Here is a 16,592-nt window from a genome sequence, read left to right on the forward strand (position 1 = left end):
TATCCAATATGTAATTGGATAGTGTGTTAAATTAAGTGTACATAACCAAGGGTTATAGCCTATTTACTCTTGCCTAAAAATATCATGATTCATATCGGTTGATATCGTGTTCTCTGTTGCCATAGTTACCACGGTACAAGGTTGAGTGATGAATAATCGAATAATCTTGTAATCACAGTAGCACCCCACTGTAATAAGGTGTCTAGGAGAATTTTGTTCATGGACAGATTTACAAGTTGTGCAGACTGAAAAAACTCGAAAATATTCCAGATGGGTACCCTCCCTCCTATGCTCAGCGAATTACAGCCCTGATTGAAGAGTCCTTTAAAAATCCTTCAATCATATACAGGATTTCAACCAGACCTCTCCAAACCAATGATAAGTGGCGAAATCACTACACGACTATCCTTCAAGAGTGCATTCAAAGCACTGAACTTTGCTTAAAACCTTCTGATTTCAATGTCATTTATTTATTTAATTCTTTAAATTTTTTAGGCACGTTAGCATATATGAATAATGCGCTTATTGTCTTCACTACGTCCATCCGTGTGTTTGGACGCATGCAACGACTCGACTCACAGTGAGTGGATTATCATGAAATTTCATATTTGGGTCTCAAAAAAGACATGTCGAGCAATTCTAAATTTCATTAAAATTGAACTAATAGAAATCCGGCAGTTATTATTTCTTTCTTTTTCCGTCCTCATGCAATAAACTAGATTCCAATTGGAAGGATTTTCATGAAATTTTATATTTAGGCATTTTACGAAGATCTGTATAGCTATCTTAAATTTCATTAAAATTTAAAAGGATTTGTCGAGCTATCCCAAATTTCATTCAAATAAGACCAAAAGAAATCGGGCAATTATTATTTCTTTGTCCGTCCATCCACATGTAAAAAGGAGGGGGGAATAGTTTCGGGGGTTTTCTCAAGTTTCGCACTGGAATAAATGGTCCAATCACTGCGAACCAGTGGGGGGGGGAGCTAGGTCATCTCTTCACTCCTTGTCGCAAAGAACCATGGGTAAGCACCATAAAGTGAATTTCAACCGGCTGTCCACGCACTGTATATTGTAGCTCAAGCAGTGGATGTCATGCGCTGAGTGAAAGAATAAATTGTAAATGTGGCGGATGCGCGGAAACGCAATGTTCCAACGCATCCGACTGAAATGTAACGCACTGCGTACAATAAATAACTTTTTACAGTAATATTTAAGAGCCTTATTCAAATAAAGAACTTAACTCACCCGCATGTATATAATCTGAGGAAGCAGTCATTCATATACACTTCGCCATCAGATCCGCACACAGGGTCATAAATCTCTTGACATTGTGGAGGGCATTGGTCCAAGTTTCGAAATTCTGCAAAAGAAATGTAACCACATTTGGAAATACTTCAATAACGACGGCGTTATAGACGATAATTTCTTATCTTAATATTTTTTTTTAAACACAAATCTTATTTGCTTAGATTTCTACTGTTTTTGAATCCTTTTGTTATTTGTAATAATATATCTTAAATTAATAATAAATATTAAATTCCAGCAGTAATTTTTTCGGCGTTTCATTCGCAGACAGACAGACAAACCGGCTGAAAACGCATGTAATTTACAGACAGGATACGTCTGACACTTCTTGGCCTCACATTTCATAGAACTATTCCAAGCATTCTCAAACCCACTTGACAGCAGAAAAAGTTCGTAGCAGCCATTAATAATAATCAGTGCAGCATTTCAAAATATGCAGACATTACAATGTGTCCAGAACTTTTAAAAATAGAACAATATTTCTTATTCATTCTTTCTCTCAATGCCCGCGCAGGCAGATTTTACTCTAATACAGAATCAATGGAATGAAAGAATAAATTGTATAGAAGCTGGAGGTCAGTCTTTTAAAGACTGATTCCAATGTTGCATTGTGTACATGATCTGATTTTGTTTTGATCTTGATCCCTCTTTCTAGTCTGATATTTCTTATAGATGGATTTATAAGTTAGTCAGCCCATATAATTTCTTGTCCCATGAGGACCCCAACAAAATCATATATTCGTAATAGGTTCATAATAATTATATGTTAACAATGATCGTTGTATGGAGTTATGGTTATAAGAGAAATTCATATTAACGACTGTCCACCATAATTTAAACGATATATTTATAGAATACATTTAATGTTTCTTACAGATCGAAAAATATCTCTAAATATTTTTCGATCTGTAAGAGACTATATTTTTATCAATTCCTATTAATATCTATAAATATTAATAGGCATTAATAAAAATATTAATATTTATTATTAATTGACCAATTGAAATACCGGATATGTTTTTTAAATAAATTGGTATCCCATATTTCATTCATTCTGAGCAAACTTTTTTACTATTAATCCACCTGTCAGTAATAGTGATGCGATAACGAATAACTTCATAAGAAGTTCTCGGTTATCGCATCCAATTCCTTGTAACAAAATTTCGTAATTTGAAAAACAAGGATAGCAGAGGACACGTTATCAAGATTTTTAAAAAACCTTTTTCGTAATATTTATATACGTTCTTGTTAACCACAGCGTCATATGAAGAATGTGAAAGGAATATTTATTATTTGATTTCCGAGTAATTGAAATTCAAGAGATGGACACGGATAGTTAATACTGGGACACTCGACAACCTCGTGGATTGTCTGTGATGACTGAATACTAATGAGATGAATGATAACCACATCTTGTTCAGAGACCTGTTTAAAAACAGTATTTTCATACGAAGCGATTTGTTAATTGGCGATCAATGATTACAATTCTTTATTGACCAATTTCTGAGAGACTTAGCGAACTGAGAAGCAAAATCTGATTGCTGTGGTGGTAAATAGGTTATCAACAACCCTCTCTTTTCTCCTGGGCGTGACAGCTTCACTGTTTATATATTGCAATGAAAAAGAGTAATATTTCAAGGATAGCTTCAGTGCCCTTTCTTCTTAAAAACAGAACATGATGTCACAATACTGCGTGAACTAAATAATATTACTGGAAATTTTATGTGATTTTCAAAATTAATTTAGACATCTTTTTCATTTTTATATGTGAAAGTAAAAATAATAATTGGGCAAGTCAAATAGCTCTCATACGGTTAGTAAGAACTTTTATCGGTTATGTTTTATGTTCCTTTTCGAAGGAAAGTGTAGGGCAGATTTCAAATTTGTACAGTCCATAGATGTTTAGAAGAAGAGCGAAAAGGATGGAGGAACATAGCAGAGAGGCAAGCCTGGACCTTCGCGGTCATGGTGTCACCTTAGAATATTCGTTTCTTATCCTTTTATAGTAATGTAATAAGAAGAAACTTACTTAATTAAATAATTAATTATTTACATAATTAAAGTAACCTTTATATAATTTAATTAGCGTGTTGTAAATAGAGACTGATTACGAAATTCCTTATCTTGAGCTCTGCCATCCTCATTAAAACAAGAATCATGAAAAATAATCATGACGCCCTCCGTATGTTTTGGAATTCTGCGAGACACAGGTACAAGATTACGATTAGTGCAGGTTACTCAATCTCAAACAAAGAAAAATTCGGACTGAGCTTAGAATTAGTAATAGACTGATTATAGAAGAACTTGATCTGGTACTAATAGCACCACTGGTTGTTGTTGTTAGGTTTTAGGAGCATCAGCAGCTAAGGTCACATTGCTCCATGTATATTGTCCATAAATTGCGTGTTATAAGGTCGATTTTCTGTTTGTTGGACGAAAAACCTGAATTTCCGGGAGAAAAAACCATGCTATCCTCGCCTGAGACTACTAACTCAGCCATGTGGTGAAAAAGGCCCATACAAATTGCTTCCGTCATCGACGGGACTCGAACTTAAGTCTTTTCCACGGTGTGGGAAGGACGACGATCCTACAAACTGTGCTACCCACGAAGGCTAACCATATGGTAGACAAATTAAAAGAGAGAGTGACATAGTACATACAGTCATATTTATGGACTCCACAGCATTCCGAAGGCAACTAAAAGTATTAAAAAAAAAAACCTTCTAGCCACTGGAAACACACCATGAAAACAACTGCTGTGAAAAATATGGTCATAATATTTGAAGTAATCCTATCTTAGTACAGTTCTGACTGATGACTGTTTATCTCTAACCACTCTTAAAATATAAAAAATTACCATTTCATGCAAAACAAAAATAAAAAAAAATCAAATTGTTAATTCTTCAAAATAATGTCTACCTTTCACATACGTTAATATTTATTATTATAATAAATCTAGGGATTTGTAAATAAAGGTGAATGAAGGTACAGAAGAAAATTGTCTTTATGGAATCTATATATTTTTTTGGTAATAATGGTAATTTTTTCTTTAATAACAAGACATTTAAAGGGAAAAATTTACCTCTCGCTTTGGTCATGCAGAGTGACAGCTCTTGTGACTCTAACATTTTGCTACAGAAAAAAAAAATTGCTATAAATATTGTTTTAAAAAAATCAGGTTAAAAAAAAAGAGTCATTAATATTTTTATTAGCGTTTATGTTATGGCCGTATTAGTTGTAAGATTCAAAATGAAAGAAATTAGAAGTTTCACAATTAAAACTTTACTAAAGTCACATTACCACTGAAAAGAATGGGGAGAAATGACGTTTTCTGCCGGAAATACTTACCCACAGTTGTTACTGTGGAAGACGCACAGATTGGTGTAAATTTTCCCATCTGGACCACACACTGGATCATATATGAGCAGACAGTTGTCAGGACATAATGGGTGTTTTCCTCTACACGTTTCCCAGTCGCCCACGGTGACTTGCGTTCTGTAGCACATACGTAATAAAACGTCAAACGAACACAACAGAATATACGTCAAACCAACACAACACAAAACACGTCAAACCAATATAAAATACATCAGAAACTTCAACATATATACCGAGACACAATCAGTCATTTCACACTCACTCCAATGGCATGAATTAACATTAGTTACATATTCTTCACCTAGCGTCTATAACTATCATTTTAGAAAAAAATAAAAGGTGTTTAAAAATTTAAAAATGTTAATAAAATATTTAAAAAGCAATTATTAATAATTATTAAAGTTACTATATGAAATAATAATAATAATATAAAATTCCAATAAAAATAAAAATATAAATTTATTATTATTAAAATTTTAATGATATTTCTGAATAAGATTAGTTCATGAATATATTAATAATTAGTTGCTGTAAATGTGTAATTTCTAATGTTAATCCTCGAGACATCGTCAACATGTGTCATCTGTCAGTGGCTATAAATTTATATTTTATAATTGGTTTTTAATCATTTATTGTGTTAGAATTGTGGAATAATATTTTTCAGCGTGCGAAGTTGATTTTAGAAAAGGCTGCATTCTGGTTGGGGGAAGCTGTTATGGGTACATTTTATATAATGTTGTGAATGCTGGGATAATTGCTACATTTCGTATTCTCTACTGTTGTTTGTTTTAAGATGACCCTCTAAAACTGTAGGTTATAATTTCAGTTTGTTTATGCAGAGATTATCTCTCTAAGAATGGATTTGAATTTTGGTCAGTTAAAATAAGGCATATAAAGGAGATGCCTCATTATTATTATTATTATTATGAAACTTTTTCCTCCTTTATGGGATTTTTGATGCCCCGTGACGGGTACTGGTACCAAGTGCATGGGGTGGCCGGTTGTGTCCTGTTACTATTATTGTTATTATTACTGTTGATAGAGGAACTCTTTTACTATCCGACGAGCTTTCTGGAGCACCATGTAAGTGTACTCTGAGAGATCTATTACTATTAGGTTCTTATGGAGGCGCTTTGGCACCATGCCAGTGGTTGACACGGTGATTAGGATGGTCATTACTTGTTCCTTTTACCACGTATATTTGACCTCCTGTCTTAGGCCTGAGTACTTCTAGACCTTTTCCTCGTATATTTTCTGAACGTTGCTGGTGTTGGGCACCGTTATGTCGATCAGGTAAGTAGCAATTTCCTTCTTGTCGATGAGGTCATGTCTGGTCTGTTGCGCGGGATCGTCTTGTCCACTAAGATGGCACGGTCCCAGTATAATCTGTGAGTAGAGATCTCTAGTACAGCCTGAGGCTCGTACTTTGATGTATTATCCTGGCAACCTCGTCGTGTTTGTAAGTGTACTCCGTCTGCGTGATCACCCTGCATCCTGCTATGATGTACTGGATTGTTTCTGGGGCGGTTGCATCGTCAACATGTGTCATCTGTTTCTCCGGGATCCTTGGTGATGTATTTTCTGTAGTTCCTGGTGTTGATTACCTGGTCTTGAATGGTGAGCATGAATCCTTCTGTCTCGAGGAAGAGCCTTCCGTTCATGAGCCAGGCATTGGAAGCCATCTTATCTATGTGGTCTTGCTGGAGGTCATTGTAGTTTCTGCCGTGGAGTGTCTTCTTCGCCCATCTTTCTGTCTTTGTTTCTTCTATGTGAGTGTGGTCCCCTTGTTGAGATTGAGCGTTGTGTGCCGTTTCATTATCTTTCTTATGGCTTGGTACATTGGTGCAGTGTTTTCCTGGAAGTAATCCCGCAGGTTTTTAATCGTCTCCTGCTCTTGTACAGTGAGGTCTGTCAAGTATCTCCCTCCTTTTTTATGGGCTATGGTCAGTCTCTCGAAGGCTGACTTCGGGTGACGTTGGCACCTCTTGGTCATCATTATCCTGGTCGATCTCATAATCTTCTACAGCTCGGTGTTGGTCCAATCTATGATCCCAAAGGAGTACTTTTGTAGGCTTCTTAGTCTCTGATGATATTTCTCAGTCAAGTGGATCTTTATCTCGTGTTCTAACTGGTGGGCCTGCATCATCCTCAGGTATTTGTATGTATCTGTATCTCCTTCTGTGATGGGTTCAATCTATTCACCGGTCTTCAGCTGGTAGTTTCGTCCAACTGGATGTCCTTGATGCAATCCATGGGCCTTGCTTTCGTCTAGGTCAAATTGCATCCTGATGTCAGTGCTGGTTATTATTATTATTATTATTATTATTATTATTATTATTATTCACAATAAGCAATGCTCTTATTATTATTATATATTATTTATCCCTGATTGGGGCTTCCATCTCGTGACGGGTATTACTACCAAGTACACATGGTGGTTGTTGTTATTATTATTATTATTATTATTATTATTATTATTGAAATGCGCCCCTTTATTTAAATTCGGAAGCTGTAGAGGATATGTTTTTTTTTTTTTATCTGATATTAAAACCAGTTAAAAGATCAACCTCAAATACATCAATATTTTTGTTAAACATTATCAGGAGAACAGACAAAGAATTATAGTTTACTCGGCATTCCAGTTGTCAAGGTGTGATTTATAAACCCGAATACTAGTGTTTTTTTATAATTTTGAGATTTGAAGTATTCAAAATAATAACGCGCCTTCTCAGATTCATACAGTTGCACTGAGCTTTCAGGCAAGTAAGCAACATTGGAAAAAGGGATTGTGTGTCAGTGACAATGGTGTTAGAAAATTCTGTGGAGTGACGACTGGAAATTGTTCCAATCCAGTCGAGTCTTCTCTATTTCCATCAATACAGTGCATGCGTTGTTTGATTCTCTTATGTACACAAACGCGAATGGGACCAAGATATGTAGAATCATAATCCTCTTGATATGGTAAACCACACTAGTTTGTATAACAGTAAAACAGCAAACGTGGTTATTAGACCTTTAGCTATAATAATGAGAACATTCTTGGATTCAGGAGAAGTTCCTAACGACTGGATATGTGCAAATGTCTCTTCTAGTTACAAAGGTGGTACATAGGTTAAAGTGACTAATTACAGTCCTGTAAGGTTACCTTCTGGGCAAGGAAAAATTAGCCAGTTGTTAGAGAAGTAATGCAAGATCATTTCGATAGGCAAGAAGCAATCAGAGCACGGATTTGTTCAGCAGAGATCATGCCTAACCTATCTCACTAGCTATTGGGAGGTTGTCACAAAGTAATTGGATGCAAAGAATAATTTTGACAACATATAATCAGATTTTAGTAAGGCTCTTGATGTTCCAATTATTATATAAATAAAAAAAAAGGATTAGGATCAAGTTTCTGCAATAAATGATTGAGTGGCAGGCGATAGAAAGTGGTTATTAATGACCACTGCTTTTCATGGACTAATGTTATTAGGGGAGTTCTGAGGTTCGGTTTCGACTCAGCTTATTTTTGATATTGATGAATGTATATCAGTTGTAATGTCTAAGCTTTGACTATAGAAAGGTGGATAGGGTAGTTAATGAGAGTAATATGGGTAAGATACTCCAACAAGACCTTGATAAATTAGTCAGTTGAGCTGGATACTGATAATTGAAGTTTGACATTGATAAATGCAAGGTGCTTGGTTTTGGTAGCAGTAATCACGTAAATTCGGGAGGTAATTGTACAATACGACATGAAGCTGACCGAGAAGTGCAGATGAGCTCCTAGGGCAGCTCATGGTCTTTGTCAATAATATACGCAGAAACTTTGTCAACAGGAACAAATATGTGAATGTCCTTTTGTATAAAGCAAGGGTTGGCCAAATCTGGAATACTGCAAATCTGCTTAAAAGGGTCAGAGAAGAACCATAAGATTAGTCAGGTGCACATAAGGGCATTCCGAGGAAGAAAGACTTCATTTCTGTTAATTACAGCGTCTGCAAATCAGGCATCTGCGTGTAGACCTAACCGAAGTGTTTTTGCATTTGAAAGGGTTGGGTAAACCCTTGATGGTATCTTTACTCTTTTTCTTACAAACATAAGGGAAGATAAATTTTAATTGAGAAAGGATTGTTGCAGAATATACGTACTACCAGAGTAACTGATTGTTGGAAGAGACCACCTAGTTTTGTGATGGTGGATAGCTCGAATAAATTTAAAGAAGGACTGCAAAAATTATTAGAGGAGAATGGGCAAATGAAATGGTAACTTCATTTTGTTTTTTTGGCTAATGTTGTATAAGCTAGCTTCCTTGCATCATTTTGCCAATACTTTTACTAAGGCATGTTAGTTTATTCAAGTAGCAAGTTAGATCAGAGCTTAGAGTTTCAAAAACGACAATTTCTTTTAGGGACACCAGTATCCTATAATACTGGTGTCCCTAAAAGTTCATTTAGGATCCTGTACCATTCGTTTTCATGCATAAACAAACAATATCCTTTGAATAAAGTACAGATTGATGGTTATTGAGAAATTTTTCATTTATTTTTCTGCATTATGAGCATTATACTTGTCTATACAGGGTGTTTCATAACACGTACTTTTAGGATCGATTCAGGACCTAATTTGTGTTGCAGAAATTATCCGGAAGAAACGCCTGTTGATCTCTGATTAAGCAAAGCACATTACAACAGGGTAGGTAGTTAAAAATTCGATTACTATTCATGTGTGTATGTTCTGAATTTATTATGAAACGGTATATTACTGTTCCCAATCGTAACTTCAAACCGTAAAATTAGTTCTAAGCGAGGGAAAAAGACTTATAATGATGGCTTCATATGAAATGGCGTGACCAATTTAATTTTAATAATACTCATGAATGGAATCCACGTGCCATCATCAAGTAAAGACACCAGCAACAGTTTAGTGTTAATACATCGGCAGAAATTCTTGCTGATTGCTTGATCAGTCCTTGTTTTGCTGGATGATTAATCACAGAATCCTGTTCCAATTTTTTAAGGAATAATTTTAGATGAATTTCCTCATGTTGTCCGACTTCGTATGTGGTTATTTGGATCGAGTTGCCCCTTGTTTAAACCATTATGATATGAAGAAATTTTTCTCCGAATAATATATTTAAATATAACTGGTTATATGACAGTTAAATAGCCTATATTTATTTAATTTTAACTAATAGAATAGTCTTATTTTAAATTATGCTTGAAGTACTGATCTTAATGCAAATATGTGTAACTTAACTGGTAATAATTTTATTTTATTTATTTATAACAAGATTTGAGACATCTGATTCGACGATTAATTTCAAAGCTCAAAATAAAGTCCATCGCAGCAAATTATAAAAAAGCCAGATGCCATTTTTAAACCAAGGCGTCAACAGTCTGTGGCTCATTTTCATTAAAAAGTAATAAAATAAATCTTCTAGTCAGTTATTCATATAACGATTATAAAATAAAAACATACGTATTTAAAAAATTTATTTCAATATCTATTATAAGTTTGTAATTTTTAATTAAATCAATTTAAATTTTTCATTAAATTAATTAAGGTTAAAATTATATTTTATAATTTACTTATAAATATAGCTTTAAATTTATGCCTATACTGAATAAGGAGAATAAGACTTACCCGCAGTTTGCCTTTCGTAGGAGACACTCATTGTCATAAGGTATTCCGTCAGTGCCGCATACAGGGGTGTCATCGTTTTCCAGACATTTGACAGGGCAATCGTAAACTTCTGAACCAGTTTCGAATTTCACGTTATCTTCTTTTCCAGAACTGACAGAACTTAGTTTAAAAGTTTTAGTGCTTTCTGTTGTATATCCTTTTGATTCCTGACTTTCCACATTTTCATCTCCAGGACGTAAAGTGGTGTTAATGGACGAATCATCTAATGGTTGAGGATGAGTACTGAGTGTCTTTTCTGGTGTCTCTACATTTAACGTATCGTTCGAATTTGGTTCTGAGTTAATGGAGCGTAGAGAAGCAATGATTTGTGTCTGTTCAGCATTTTCATTTTTTCCTTGTTCATTCACAGGCACTATAAAACAAAAAGGATAACAACACTTGAGGAATAATACGTACCTTTTGTATACTCATAAGTTTCTCGTGTATTAAACTATAACAGTTTTTCACCCAAATTTACAGAAATTTTAATGCTCTGGAACCCCTCTAATTTTGTAATGCAATTTTAATTCTATATATACATCTATGCTATTTTAATTATGTTAATGAAATTGCAATTATAAAATATATGTTTATTTAATAAGAAAGAACTCTAATAAAAAAACTTTTTTATTGTTTTCTTTACAAAAAAAAAAAAAACGTCATATATTACATAAAACAAAGTAGACTTTTGAGACAGCCATTCTCTGATTTACAGTTGTTTTAAAATATATTTTAAAAAATAATTTCTTTATTATTTAATGAAATAAAAAAATATATATTTATATCTGGGAAACAACGCATATTAATGATTTTATTAATGGCTATCCGGTTATCTTCTAAGTTTCACTACACTGCCATCTATTAATAAAACTACGAACTACACCAGAGAATAGGCCATTTTATTAACCAATGTTTCTGAAAACGGTGATGTTACAATAACGCATTTTTCAACTTTTTAAATCCACTGATAGCCTTTTAAACTACTATTAGCCGATTTATATGTCACATTTTATGAAAATTTAAAGACTCCACCATTTCTAATATGTGTGGGGGAGGAAATTAACTTACAATTTTAATATTCTCTCCCTCTCTATTTCCATCAAAGAACAGACAAAATTAAACATCTTGTTTTTGTATAGCAGAAAAGAGTTATAGCTGCTGTGTGATTTGTGATAATACAAAGAAATACCTTTCAATTAAGGTACTATGTGTTTTATCGGATCATAATTCTCGGTGGCGCCCTCTAGTACCAGCTGATCAAAATACTGTATTTTCTAACCTTCTCACAACTATAATTTTGGTTAGGCTAAGCTAAATTGTAAACCAAGTATTATTAACGATAATTTATAGTGCGGAATAAATGGATTAACGATGTCAAGAGAAAGAAAAGGGATGTTGGCTGTGTGCGGCAGTGATAATAACGAAGATCAAAACATATAACAGGGTCATCCCTGTTGATCAGCCTTCGTATCAATCCACTATGATCAGAAACTGAATAATTGTTATTTGGAGAAGATGCAGCAATTAATGCAAAATATTAATTTTTAGGAGAATATCAAAACTGAATCTAAATTATTCGGATTGTTTGAATTGTCTGTAGCTTTTCTGTAACTTAACCTTTAAATTTAAGTTAGACATGAATTAGCTCACTTCTATAAATTATATAAATTCATTAATTTATATAAGTTAGTGTTCAAATGTAAAACTTAAATATATATATATTTTAATTCGGGTTTGGTCATAAAATTGATGCTTGTTGAGTTATAATTCCAAAAATATAATTTATACAAAAGTTATTTCAATCTCATACTGGATTTACATAAAACAATGCCGGTTTTTCAAATTAAAATATTTATTGAACGCAGTGAGATAAGACAACAAAACAAATAAGAGGAGCTATAAATACGTAAAATGATCTGGAGAACTTCGAGTTTCTTGCAAAATGCCCCAATCTGATATTGTGAAGCAAGCCCTACAAGTTTTTCCATCTTACACTATGAATAAACAGCAATTCCCCGAAGACAAAAAGTATACGGCCATTTCGATTTTTATTGGTGTTTTATCAGTGGGTATCCAGGAATCCATTCAGGCATGGCTGGCGAGCCAATAATGATTTATTTAGACAATATGAGAGATTCGAATTCGTATCCCTCATACTGTAGAAATCTATTTCTTCTTTGGAACATTGGAAGCAGTACTGTTTATTCTTAGTGTAAGAGCGAGGCAACTCGTAGTGATTTTCTTCACAATATGAGAGTGAAAACTTAATTTGCTTTCGTGGTAATATATAGAAATTATTTTTGTACGTTAAAATTGCACTTATAATACAAACAACAAATTGTGACTTACAAATAACAGTAATTTCTATCTTTTGGAGGAGGAGGGAATGTATTAGGTATTCACTGGTAGACTCAAAACTCAAATTCAACAGTTATGCCTTTTTTGGTTTCTGACATGTAAAATATTGTTTCATCAGAATATACGACTTTGCTTAATAAATAAGAGATTAACCTTTTAGTAAGGAGATTGGCTTGAAAGTAGTGCAATATCAATGCAACTCGTTGCTTTTTTTTTTTCTGCTTTGATCCTAAAGAATAGTATAATAGACTGTCTGTGGTAAAGAAATGACCCAGGTATTCTGTAGACATCAGTAGTCTTACAGCAGATGTTTCTGAAAGATTCTTTACTATTTATTTGTTATTATTTCAAAAAAATCAAGACGAAAACACCGAAGGGGTTATTCACTCGGTATAGGAGTTAGCCACATTCATATTTCGTGCAATTCACAGCGTGTCAAATTTGAAATAATTTTTTTTTTGTTTTAAAAATGAAAATATTGTAAAATGGAAGTAAATAATATTTTCTAAAATGTTGCATATTTTCAAATGATTTTAAGCAATTTGCACATAAATTACGCAGAAATATATGATCGTGCGCGCGTTTAAAGTTTCTCGCCTTTAACGGCTTTTATAACCGAAAAATTAAAGAAACTAACGGCTTCATTTTTATATTATATGTCAACAATGTTTTTTTTTTTTATCTTCAGTAGAATTAATATATTTTATTTTATAAAATATATTAATTAATATATTACTTATTCTTGGCGGATACAACCACCCAGACGGCACCATTTCGAATCTTATTGGCTTCTCATCGGTAGTGGGTAGGTTCCGTGTTGTTGCAATAGTGACAACCCAGTTATGAAGTTGTCACTATTGCAACAACAGGGTACCTACCCACCCACCGAGTGGCATGATCATAGATGCTCGTGCATACACAAGCAGTGTAGGATGGATTTTATCCATGTATCGAAGCATACAGTAACTGGGGTCTTCACTGTTGGACAAAACCAGCAATGTGAACAGGTCTGGCCTGTTCTCATTGCTGGTTTTACGCAAAAATTCAAAATGCAACATCGCAGACAATCAAGGCCGGGATGAGATATTTCTGCGTGTGAAGTAGCTATGTTCTCACCTGCAATAATGCACTGTAATAAACTCGATTTTTGCATTTTATATTTATTTTTGAACTAAATGTTTATGAATCTGAATTCGGTTTAATTGGGGAAAGACACTAGTTTAAACGGGTTTGGCTGGGTAATAAACTGGGAAAATAATCCAACGGCTGTGGAGTGGTGAATGGAAGAGTCGTGTACTAGAAGTGTGAGCAGCTTTCAAAAAAAAAAAAAAGTTTTGCGAACGAAACTAGGTCATAGACTGCGAGAGACAATGGCGCGGTTATGCAGTTTCACAAATCTCAGAATCACGGACAAAACAGAATTAAATAACATTGAAAAATGGCGCTTTTAGAAACCTAAATATCACGTGGAAATCCTGGCACAATGGGGGACAGGAACAGAAATAGGTCAAACGAGGTCAGAGGTTGAAACTTGAAAGAAACAGTTCACATTACGGAATGAATTGTTTGTTAAAGGAGTAAGGGAAAGTGATGAGAAGAGGGTAGAGGGAGGGAGGGGAGAAGGAAGAGTCCATACCGTCTGTTTCACATGCATTGGAGGCTCAAGTGTACGCATAAACATTGATGCGTGCTGAACAGTACGGTTGTACATCGCAAAGGAAAAGGAATCCTTCATATATGATTGAAAACCCAAGGAACGGAGTTTCATAGGAGATGCATAGGGTAACATAACCTCCCCATTTCTGTTAATTAAAATAAAATGAAAAAAAAAAAAAAACAGAAATTTACTTTGGAATTAAACAGATAAAGAGAAATGAGAACATTGGAATGAATTTAATAAATGCTAACAAATTTTTATAACATAATGATTGCGTTTTATGCATTTCTTCATAACATTCATTCAAAATCGCGTGCTAATATTAATATTTGCTTAATATTAAAATAAAAAATAATAATAAGAAAAGATACTTTGCTCGCTTTTTTTTTTTTTGATAAAACTCTTGTCACTGCTCTGTTCTCTTAATTATTAATATAGTATACGTGAATTAATTATTATACAGTAGTGAGTTGTTTTCAAATAAATTTATTCTAACAACAGAAATAGAAAGTAGAATATAGGTGTTCAAACCAAAGGAGACAAATTATCCTAAAAGTTAATATAAAATTTTTAAATATGTTTGTTTTGATTTCAAGAAGAAAGTTGATATCAATCAAGGTAATTAAGTACTCCCAAGATCATGAAAACGATAATAATGGATGAATGATAAAACTCGGTCACTTCAATTTATCTAAGAGTGCTGGAGTCGAAATTATGAATGTTTTTCGAATACAATTATGCAGACTTTACGACACATTAACTGATGCGGCTGTTAAGTACCCAAGAAACAAGATACCTTCACTTACCACAAAGATATGCAGGCATCCAAAATGCGAGGAGGACGAATAGACAAACCCTTGCCATACCACTGTCACTATCCCCTGCCTGTTTGGTCGACTGCAGCGTTTAGAATAAGTTGATGGCCACTTAAGCAAGATGTCTCTATCACCTGACGGGTTCACTTTTATCAGGTGACCCCTACGGGAGATTTAGCTCCACTGGAATGCCAAGACGGCGTGAGAATGCTGCCGAAACTAGAACTATTTAAGTCATGGTAGGAGTGCCTGCAATAGAGGGAAAAAAATAAAAACGAAAGAAAGACAAAAAACCCTACGCTACGATACCGCTCTGGATGTTTACTTTGAAAGTGAAGTTGCACCTGGTGACAGAACGTTTACGACAAGGAGCCCGTCAAGGTCCCAATATCAAAATGGGCGGGATTCACTCTCGTAGCAGCGGTCGTAGGTTGCTATTGTCGCCGCCGGTTCAGTAAAATTGCGGGATCCACCTAGCTATTACGTAACTTATTCCCCTTAAGCGGTTTTCCAGGAGAATGTATTGCGCCCGTCTAGAGATAACCTTGAGAGGAGTTGGAATTGTGTCTTGTTTCCAGATCAAATTGTGATGCATATACAACAATTACGGAATTTTCAGCGAGTTGGGCTGGGCTGCTTCGCTTTCACTTCATTCCACTGAGTAATCGGGGACTTAAACGTACTCTTCTCAGGCATCAACATGATATTCTGACTAAAAATGTTCTACAAAGATTTTTTTTAAATATCTCGCGAATACTTGGCAATATTTGAGTTTTGAGAAAAGTGTAATGAACTCGCCTCGGCATTGGAATTATTCATGGGGAGTTGGGGAGGGTTGCTAATAGCTGAATCCACCTTGGAGAGAGTCATGTATCCGGCTGGCAATTTTCTGTAATTGTCTCATAATTTACCCTCCCCTTAAAAAAGAATCTGGCTACTTAACATAATAATGCTTTTCAGACATCGGCTACTACTTTGCCTTGGTTTTCATGAAGTCAAAGCTATAGTAGAAGCCTTGGGCATATAAGAAACTCCACTGCAGTGATAGTTTATTCTTCTGACTTTTCTAAAGCGACAAGTTTAATTTGTTGAAAATCAAGTTCAGTACATTGTCTGTAAGCCACTAAAAACTAGAAATAATATTTGTACTTTCAAAAGAAACTCATAAAATAAAGATTTTTGTCAAATATTTGGTGTCGGTCAAGTTTTGGTGATCACTTTTGTCAGAATCATTATTAAGCCTACTTTTCTGTGCATGTTTTCTTTTGCTTCCTTGGCTAATAAATTATTGGCGATTTTTGTGAAAAGTTGTGTATATTAGTGACACACCAAATCGTATCACCCCGAAATATAATATTATATTCTTGTTATGATTATTTTATATAGAGTATTAGCATCTAAGGCCATATTGTG

General features: G+C 34.3%; 1 protein-coding gene across 1 annotated transcript in view; it reads right to left on the reverse strand.

Annotated features, from left to right (window-relative positions):
- LOC150076124 (uncharacterized) overlaps positions 1-15,529 on the reverse strand; it is an 81,795-nt gene extending 66,266 nt beyond the window's left edge. The window contains exons 1-5 of the mRNA XM_090387101.1: positions 15,171-15,529; positions 10,311-10,722; positions 4,656-4,802; positions 4,390-4,439; positions 1,248-1,362 (exon numbers count right to left, since the gene is read on the reverse strand). Coding sequence (XP_090243227.1) covers positions 1,248-1,362; positions 4,390-4,439; positions 4,656-4,802; positions 10,311-10,722; positions 15,171-15,228 — 782 coding nt within the window. The 5' untranslated portion in view covers positions 15,229-15,529. The remainder of the gene's footprint in view (positions 1-1,247; positions 1,363-4,389; positions 4,440-4,655; positions 4,803-10,310; positions 10,723-15,170) is intronic.
- Positions 15,530-16,592: the final 1,063 nt, after the last annotated feature.

This window comes from Mastigoproctus giganteus, chromosome 13 (genome assembly GCF_048544385.1).
Source record: "Mastigoproctus giganteus isolate SK-2022 chromosome 13, ASM4854438v1, whole genome shotgun sequence".
Classification (NCBI taxonomy): domain Eukaryota; kingdom Metazoa; phylum Arthropoda; class Arachnida; order Uropygi; family Thelyphonidae; genus Mastigoproctus; species Mastigoproctus giganteus.